This window comes from Marmota monax, unplaced genomic scaffold (assembly GCF_021218885.2).
Source record: "Marmota monax isolate L192 unplaced genomic scaffold, Marmota_monax_Labrador192_F-V1.1 WCK01_AAM20220418_F8-fsc00122, whole genome shotgun sequence".
NCBI classification, from domain to species: Eukaryota; Metazoa; Chordata; class Mammalia; order Rodentia; family Sciuridae; genus Marmota; species Marmota monax.
In genome coordinates, this window is record NW_026695223.1 from 4219698 (window position 1) to 4229395 (window position 9698).

A 9698-nucleotide genomic window follows, 5' to 3' on the forward strand; every position below is an offset into this window, starting at 1 on the left:
GTCATCTTTATTTTACCAACTACACACATTAAAAAGATTCACTAGTGATCCCCATCACTGGCCCCATCCAGACCCGCTATTGTGTGTCTTCTTCCTCTAGGAAACTGCTCCATTCCCCCCACCCCAGGTGGCTCATCCTTGGGGGCAGATTTCCCAGGGTTCCACCTCAGCCTCTTTACAAGCTTCTCCCTAAATCTGATCCACTTCTGGGACTGGAGCCATAGCACTCACCACCCAAAATCTTGTAGATCAGTATCTTGGGAAGCCCAGCCTTCTTCCCAAGCTTCAGATAGAATGAAAATCCTCTAGTGGTCTCAATCCACAGTAGGAGCAGAAACCCAAGAGTTGTCAGTTCTCCACAGCCTCTCTCCACACTGTCACCAACTCCTAAACTTCCCCAAATTCTCACATATGTACCCCTTGGAATATTAAAATACCACAGAAGTTTTCTAATCTGGAACTTCTGGACAGCTGGCTCCTAGAGACATTTCGAAACATTCTTATATCTAGGTAGGGTCTTGAGACAGCTTCTACTCAATGGGAGTCTACCACTTCTAGACGTAGCCCATGAAAATTTCCCTTGTTCATTTTTTCCACCTACCTTTACAACTTGATACCTAGAATGGCCCCAAGAGCCATGTACTGAGGAGGGCTGAGTTCAGGTCAGTCAGCCTGGGTCCCTGAATGACTGCATGGATCAAGGTCCCTGCCCCAGACTATTAAACCTGAGGAAGAAATAGATCTACTGTGTTAAGACAAAAGAAGAGAGTAAGGAAGGAAAAAAGAAGGGAAGAAATAATTCTATATAACTGGGTTAGCTTCCAAGAAGGTCCTCTAAATCAACATCCTCACCATTACCTAAGACCTCTTCTAAAATGCAAACTTGATGGCTGCTCTCTCTAGCAGCTTGATGGGATGAGGTCCAAATTCTTTTGCATAAACCTTAGCAATCCATTCCACACATTTCAGTGACCACGTGCCAGGGGGCAGAGCACAGGGCTAGACGCTGAGGAGACAGCCAGCAGGGCCTTGGTCCTTAGACTATTTACTGCAAGGGCCTTTGTCTTTGTTGCATTTGGCTATGGCCTTTGTCCTTACTTTCACCTGGGGCAAGGGGACTGGGCATTATGAGAAAAATAAACACCTAGATGTTATGAATAAGGGGAAAGAGCTCCAAAGGAAGTGACCTTTGAGTTGAGGTCCAAGGCATTAACCAGAAAGGGCCTTCCAAACAGAGGAAGGCAACCAGATGAGCCTGGCTGGGTGGCGGTGATCCAGATTCCCGTAATAAGGACCCCTGAAGGGTGGGCAGGAACCAGATGCCTAAGGCCTGGGAGGGCAATGGCAGAGACATGGGCTTCTAGGCGGCCTGGCCCTCCCAGGCAGCTCTGGAGACCAGGGGCGGACACCATTTCTCTCCCCTCCCCAACAGGTGTCGGTCCTGGCACCGCGCTCCGTGGACGCCACTCGGTTTTCGACGTCCTCGGGAGAAGAGGCCGCTCCTCGACGCGAGCCCCTCTCCCAGCGCTCCTCAGAGGTTTGCTCTGGTGAGCGACGAGGCGAGGCCACCCAAGCCCCACCTCCCCGACCCGCTGGGCGCCCGCGGCCCGCTCCCGCCCGCGGCCCAGCGCGGCGCCTTACCCGGCCCTCAGGAACTTGCAGGCGCCGCAGACCATGAACTTGCAGAGGTGCAGCTGCGCGCAGAGCCCCACGCAGCCGGGCTTGGGGCCGTGGTGCGCGCGGCACAGGCGCAGCGACGAGGCGGCCAGCACCACGCGCTCGGGGGCCGCGGCCGCCGCGCCACCGGCGCTCGCCCGCGCCGCCACCACGAAGCGCCCGCGCTCCTGCAGCAGCCGCTCCAGCGCCTCGGCGCCCACGCTCGTCCGCAAGCGGCGCCGCAGCTCCAGCAGCTCCAAGGCGCCCCCGGCAGCGCACAGCACCTGGGTCACCTCGCCCACCACGACGGCGGCGGCCTGGGCCATGGCCGTCGGACCGCGGACTGGCGCGACGCCGGAGACGACGGACATGGGCCGGCCGAGCGACTCCCGCGGGGCGGAGAGGCTGGCGGGAAACGAAACCGAAAGCGGACCGGGCGGCGGAAAACAGAACCTGTGCGGCCTCGCCACGCCCCCGGGCCGCAGCTGGGCCGCCGGCTTCGCCTCAGCGCTCCCAGCTGGGCGCCGCGGCTCGACGACGGCTCGGCGCTGACCCGCCTTCTGCAGCCGCGGGGGCTCAAAACCGAGGCCCTCAGGGGGCGTCGCCGGGCGTTGGGGAGGAGCAGCCCCTTCCTCTGGGGTCGCGCTTGCGAGGCTCCGCGCCTTCACCCGGGCGGCCAGCTCACTCCTCCGCCATCCTGCCCTGCGGCGGCCCGTTGGCGTCGTCGGCGCCGCCCGGGACGCCCGTCCGCCTGCCGGTGCGTGTAAGAAATTCAGGCGTCGCGCAGGCCTGGCTTCCTGGAGGGACCAACAGAAGCAGGGACGACGGGTTTCGCGATGGCGCTCGCCTGTAACCCCAGCCTCTCGGGAGGCTGAAGCAGGAGGATCTCAAGTTCGAGGCCAGCCTGGGCCCGGGGACGTGGCTCGGTGGTGGAGCACTTCCCCAGTGTATGTGGCCCTGGGTTCAATCCCCAGTGCCACACACAAAAAAGCGGGACAACGGATGTGGGTTCCACCCCCCGGAAAAAGTGGAAACAATCACTCCCAATTACAAACGGGCCTGTTGCCTTGGCCCTTGGAATCCAGGCAGTGGATTCCGTATTTCAAACCAAAAAAAAAAAAAGAAAAGGTTTTTTTTTTTTTTTTCATTTGCACATGATGTTTAATAGGTTTTGTTCTTTAAAAAACAAGTCCGTTTCTCCCCACCCCTTCCAAGTAATGCCCCAACAAAGTTGAAAGGCCCTCCAGAGCCAAGGACTCTCGTGTGTTGCTGGGTGAGTTGTTAAAAGTCCTCCGGGTAGTGGGGGCGGGGTAGTTATTAAATTTAAAATGAGCGGGATTCTTGAGCCTGGGAACCAGACGTAAAAGGAACACAAGTCACGTACTCAAGCATTCAGATGGCGCCGAGAGCATATGGCTGACTCGAAGGCACACTGTTAGCAGCTTTATCAAGTAGGCATTAAATCTGTTGACCGATGTGTTGAGAAAAAAATTATAGAAATGTCTAACAGAGAGACCCTACTTGTGTGTGTATGCACCAGAATAGTTTTGAGCATTGGAGGAAACTGTGGTTGTAGGATGTAGACAATAGGTTCTAGGAAAGTGGAAAAGGGAAGAGGAGGGACAGAAAGATTGGGGTGAACCCATATTACATTAACTGTAGAATTACCACAAAAATGGGGGGGAAATGGGGCTGGGAGTGCAACTCAGTGGTAGAGCAGATTAAGCATGAGGCCCTAGGTTGAGTCCCCAGCACCACCACCTCCCCCAAAATATAAAATTATTAAGTGTAAGGAAAAGTTGATAGTAACATGGACAAATGAATATGGATTAATGTTTTTAAATTTATTTTTTAGTTTTAGATGACCCAATATATTTTATTTATGTGGTGCTGAGGATTGAACCCAGTGCCCCATGTATGCTAGGTGAGCACTCTACCACTGAGACACAACCCCAGCCCCTGGATTAATTTAATTAGGGAATGGGATGAGGAGCAATTCTGTTGAATTTTGTGATTTTAATTTTTTAATAGTACAAATATTTTTAATTTAAGCATTTAATTTTTAATTTTAGTTGTGGTTTTGATATTATTTTACAATAAAATAAATTTTTGAAAGGAAAGGTGATATCAGTGAAACGAGTGGGTTAAGACCTCAAAAAGTAATGGGGGAAAAAAACTTGCATTAAAGCAATAAAAAAAAAAATGGCAAAAATTGTCAACTTTTTCGGAGCTCTGGAAATTAACCAAAAGGCTTGCAGTAACTCATCTAGCATTTCTCAAGAAAAAACAGCTGAATCTCACTAGGAAGAGCAATCTTTGTAGCATTTTTAACTTACCCTAGTCCTCTCCCACCTCCAGTTCCATGGCAACCTTGAAAACTAATAGCCCACATTCCCAGTATCTGTACCAGGAGAGGGTAAGTACTGGAGCCCTTTCAAAGGCTCATTCCCAAGGAAGTCATTATTTGACCTATTTAGTGGTTAAATGTTTGCCTTTACCTGGTCTCATTGGAATTAGCCTAAGGATTGTCAATGCTTTAATAATATGACTGGCTAAGGTAATAGATAACAGTTGGGGAAAACAATAAACTAACAAAAAGCTGAAGAATTAGATGTCCACAGGAACTTTGAAAAGCTCCAGCTCAGGAAACACTCCAGAAGATTTTAACCTTTCACAACTAGCTGACACTGAAGTTCTCTGCACCAAAATGCACAAGGGATCCTCCACAAAATTAACCATGTTTTTTATTAGCAATCTTACTTATTAGAAGTGGAATTGTTACCGCTGTTCCTTACTTCCCCAATGTTGAAGAATAACACCAGAGAAGCACGCCGAGGCAAGGTCAGAGAGAAAAATTAGAAGTTTATTAAAGGACAGCAGAAAAGACTTCTCCCGGAGGAAGAAGGGGACCCAAGAGGTGGAATCCATGGAAGTGCGGTTGTCTCTCCATTTTATAGTTTTTGGTGATGGAATGTAGGTGGGAAGGCCCGAAGGGTTGGACACAGGTGGGCCAAAGAAGTAATCTGGGCAGGAAGGACTTCATTAACACTTCTTTGGGATGGGCTATCTTCAAATCTGCTGGGGCTGTTCATTAACATTTCTTTGGGATGGACTTTGGGCCTAGGGCTTTTCTTGGGACTTCATTAACATTAACATTTCAAGAGTTGCTCAACTTTTCCAGAAATTCATTCTCAACATGGCCTCCATTTTAGATTTCACTCGATATTACCGATTTACCTAACTACACTGACTGCCTAATTTTAAGTCTGGCTTCAGAATGACATATTCAAAGTACAAAAGAAAAACACAACCAACACCAATATTTTAAATTTTTTTTTAGTATTACATGGGGACAATATCTTTATTTTATTTTTATGTGGTGCTAAGGATTGAACCCAGGGTCTCACACGTGCAAGGTGAGCGCTGAGCCACAACCCCAGCCCAACAACCAAGATTTCTATATCCAGCATAATCATCTTTCAAACATGAAGTATAAATTAAGACATTCCCAGATAAACAAAAACTGAAAGAATTAGTTGCTAGCACTAAAAGAAATACTAAAGAGTCTTTTGGACTGAAAGTTAAGGACATTAAACAATAATGCAAATCCTCATAAACTAAAAAGCATCAGTAAAGGTATAGTATTATTAATACTATATTAAAAAGTATAGTATGAAATATATATTTTTTTGTTTGCAACTCTTTGCCCATATCTAATTTAAAAGACAACTGCATAGGACTGGGATTGTGGCTCAGAGGAAGAGCACTCACCTAGCATGAGAGTCTGGGATTCTGTTACCTCTGTTGACCTGTGACGAGTTCTTGCTTCCCCAATGTTGAAGAATAACACCAAAGAAGCACGCCGAGGCAAGGTCAGAGTAGAAATTAGAAGTTTATTAAAGGACAGCAGAAAAGACTTCTCCCGGAGGAAGAAGGGGACCCAAGAGGTGGAATCTGTGGAAGGGATGTTGTCTCCCCTTTTTATAGTTCTTTCAGTGATGGAATGTAGGTGGGAAGGCCCGAGGGGTGGGACCCAGGTGGGCCAAAGAAGTAATCTGGTCAGGAAGGACTTCTGAGTCAGCACCTTTTTGCTGGGGGCTGTTCATTAGCATTTCTTTGAGGTGGACTTTGGCCTAGGCCCTTTTGGGGACTTCATTAACATTCCATGAGTTGTCCTGCGTTTCCCGGAATCATTGCCAGCATGGCCTCCATTTTAGATTTCACTTGGCATTAGACCCGATTTATCTAACTACACTGACTACCTAACTTTAAATCTGGCTTCAATTCCATCCTCAGTACCACGTTTAAAAAAAGTAAAATGAAGGTATTGTGTTCACCTACAACTAAAAAATTTTTTAAAAAGACAACTGCACAATGCAATAATTATAAATCTTGTGAATATGTTCTCTGACTATAATGGAATAAAATTAAAAATGAACAACAGAAGGAAATTCACAAGTATGTAGAATAATATGCTTCTAAATATTAAGTCCAAAAAGAAATCACAAAGGAAATTTGAAAATATTTTGAGATAAATGAAAAAAGAAAACAGAGTGAAAGTAACGTTTAGAGGGAAATTTGTAACTGTCAATACCTACATTTAAAAGAAGATCTCAAGTCAATAACCTAACATTCCACCTTAGAAACTAGGGGGGGGGGGGAGGTGGGAAACCAGCAAACCAAGTCCCAAAAGAAGTAAAATAAACACAATAGAGAACACAAGAAGAACACAAAGAATCAACCAAATCAAAAGCTGGTTCTTTGACTAATTTAAAAAAAAAAAATGTGGGATGTGTGTGTGTGTGTGTGTGTGTGTGTGTGTGCAAATCTTTACCTAGACTGATCTAGAGAAAATAGAAGACTAAAATTACTAATAGCAGAAATAAAAGAGGGGTCACAGTGTTACCGCTGTTGACCGGTGACGAGTTCTTGCTTCCCCAATGTTGAAGAATAACACCAAAGAAGCACGCCGAGGCAAGGTCAGAGTAGAAATTAGAAGTTTATTAAAGGACAGCAGAAAAGACTTCTCCCGGAGGAAGAAGGGGACCCAAGAGGTGGAATCCGTGGAAGTGCGGTTGTTTCCCCTTTTTATAGTTTTGGTGATGGAATGTAGGTTGGAAGGCCCGAGGGGTGGGACCCAGGTGGGCCAAAGAAGTAATCTGGTCAGGAAGGACTTCTGAGTCAGCACCTTTTTGCTGGGGGCTGTTCATTAGCATTTCTTTGAGGTGGACTTTGGCCTAGGGCCTTTTTGGACTTCATTAACATTCCATGAGATGTCCTGTGTTTCCCCTGAGTCATTCTCCGCATGGTCTCCATTTTAGATTTCACTGGATAGTAGACCCGATTTATCTAACTACACTGACTACCTAACTTTAAATCTGGCTTCAACAGCCTTGAGTAGTCTTATGCGTGTAATCCCAGCAACTCCAGAGGCTGAGACAGGAGGACCACAAATTCTGAGGCCAGTTTGGGCAACTTAGCAAGTCTGTAAAGCACCTTTGGGTTTAATCCCACAAAAAATAGATACAAACTTTTAAAAATGTATAAAAAAGGATTCATTTATACTGACCTTACAGAAACAAAACAGGAATATAAGAAGAAAGAGCCACAGTTTCTAGATACTGTATTTGGTGTTTGACATCTTAGTCTTTGCTGACACTGGAAGTACTGCCCTTCACAGGGCTGGCTAATTTCTAGGGCTAGCAAACAACTCACATGTGAACTGCCTTTCAGTGCAAACCAGCTGAGCCAGGGCCATGCCTGCAGCCAGCTCCTTCCTAGAGCTCCCATACTTTGGGCCTTTGTTCTGCTGCCCTGTTCCCTACAGACCCAGGGTCTCAGGCCACTGAGAACAGTCTCTGTATGCCTCACAGGCTGCAGAAATTACTCAGGCTAACCTACCCTAAGCTTGCTGACCCTTCCTTACTATAGAAGCCACAATAAAGACCCTTGCCCATATTTCCCCCTAGCTCTGGCTGCCTCCCTGTGGCTTGTTGTCCCTCCTATTTCTAGAGATCTGAGAGTATAAAAATCTTCCCTCGTGACTGTCATCTGTAAGTCTTGATTAAAATGAGTCCTGGGTATCCCTCTAGGACACAGATTATGAAGGGTTTTAAGATAAAATAGAGGGGATTGTGGTTATGGCTCAGTGGTAGAGCGCTTGCCTCGCACAAAAGCAAGGCCCCGGGTTCGATCCTCAGCACCACATAAAAATAAATAAATAAAATTTAAAAAAAGAGAGAATGGCTATAAGATGCCCAAGTGGAAATGCCTAGCAGATGCTTGGATCTGAATCTGGCATTTAAAGAAGACTCAAATGCATTTGAACCCACAGGACTGGATGACAGCACCCTAAAAAAGAGTGTGACTCTAGAAGGGAAGGATTCCAAGGGATGAGAAGCCAGTAGGGTAAGAAGCAAGCAGAAGAATATGGAGTCACAGAAGCCAAATATCTTTTTTTTATTGATTCTTTTTACTTCTCTATAACATTAGGATTCATTTTGACTTAACTATAAAATCATAGAATATAATTTATTTAAAAAAATTTTTTTAGTTGTAGATGGACACAATACCTGTATTTTATTTATTTTTATGTGGTGCCAGGGATCAAACCCAGTGCCTCGTGCATACCAGGCAAATTTTCTAACACTGAGCCACAACCTCGGCCCTCACAGAATATAATTTATACTAATTCAGTCCCCAGTCCATCCCCTTTCCCTTTCCTCCTCTCTCACCCCATTCCCTTCCTCTACTCTATTGATCTTTCTGCTATTTAGTTTTTATTTTTTTTAGTGTCTTGTATATACACATGATGGTGGGATTCACTAAAGTATATTCATCTCTCTCTCTCTCTCTCTCTGTCTCTCTCTCTCTCACACACACACACACACACACACACACACACAGGAAAATTAGGTCATATTCATTCCACTGTCTTTCTCTAACCCATTCCTCCTCCCCTGCCTTCATTCCCTTTCTACTCTACTGATCTTCTATTTTTTTATCCCCTCCCCCTTATTTTGGATTACCTTCTGCATAACAGAGAAAACATTCAACCTTTGGTTTTGGGGGTTTGGCTTATTTCACTTAGCATGACATTCTCCAGTTCCATCCATTTACCAGAAAGCACCACAATATCATTCTTCTTTATGGCTGAGTAATACTCCATTGTGTATATATACCATTTTCTTTATATTCATTCATCTGTTGAAATGTACCTAGATTAGCTCCATAGTTTGGCTATTGTGGATTGTGCTACTATAAACATTGATATGTGTTTGCACCACTGTAGTATGCTGATTTTAAGTCCTTTGGGTATATACTAAAGAGTGGAATAGCTGGGTCATACAGTAGTTCCATTCCTAGCTTTTAAAGGAATCTCCATACTGCTTTCCAGAGTGGTTGCACTAATTTGCAGTCCCAACCAACAATGTATGATTGTACCGTCCCCCCGCCCCCCGCATCCTCACCAATATTTATTGTCATTAGTATTGTTGATAATTGCCATTCTGACTAGAATGAGATGAAATCTCAATGTAGTTTTAATTTGCATTATTCAAATTCCTAGAGATGTTGAATATTTTTCATATATTTGTTGACTGTATTTCTTCTTTTGAGAAGTGACTGTTTAGTTCCTTCGCCCATTTATTGATTGGAGTATTTGGTTTTTCAGTGTTAAGTTTTTTGAGTTCTTTGTATATCCTGGATATTAATTCCCCATCTGAGGAGCAGGTGGTAAAGATTTTCTCCCATTCTGTAGGCTCTCTTCATGTTCTTGTTTCCTTTGCTGTGAGGAAGCTTTTTAATTTGATGCTATTCCATTTATTTTTAGTTGTTGATAGACCTTTATTTTATTTATTTATTTGTGGTGCTGAGAATCAAACCTAGTGCCTCATACATACTAGGCAAGGGCTCTTCCACTGAGTTACAACCTCAACCCCAATCCCATTTATTTTTATTTTATTTCTTGTCAAGGAAGTCCATTCTTGTGCTGACATATTGGAGTGTTGGGCCTACATTTTCTTCTGGCTGTTTCAGGGTTT

The 9698-nt window shown here is 45.2% G+C and overlaps 1 protein-coding gene across 2 annotated transcripts in view; it reads right to left on the minus strand.

Moving 5' to 3' along the window:
* Parp12 (poly(ADP-ribose) polymerase family member 12) overlaps positions 1–2087 on the minus strand; it is a 34976-nt gene extending 32889 nt beyond the window's left edge. Inside the window, exon 1 of one of the 2 annotated variants that reach the window (XM_046434209.2) lies at positions 1642–2074. In XM_046434209.2, the coding sequence (XP_046290165.1) occupies positions 1642–2027 (386 nt within the window). In that variant the 5' untranslated portion in view covers positions 2028–2074. Of the gene's footprint in view, positions 1–1641 lie in introns of both variants that reach the window. The other variant, XM_058575736.1, reaches the window with a different exon arrangement.
* Between the last annotated feature and the right edge of the window lie 7611 nt (positions 2088–9698).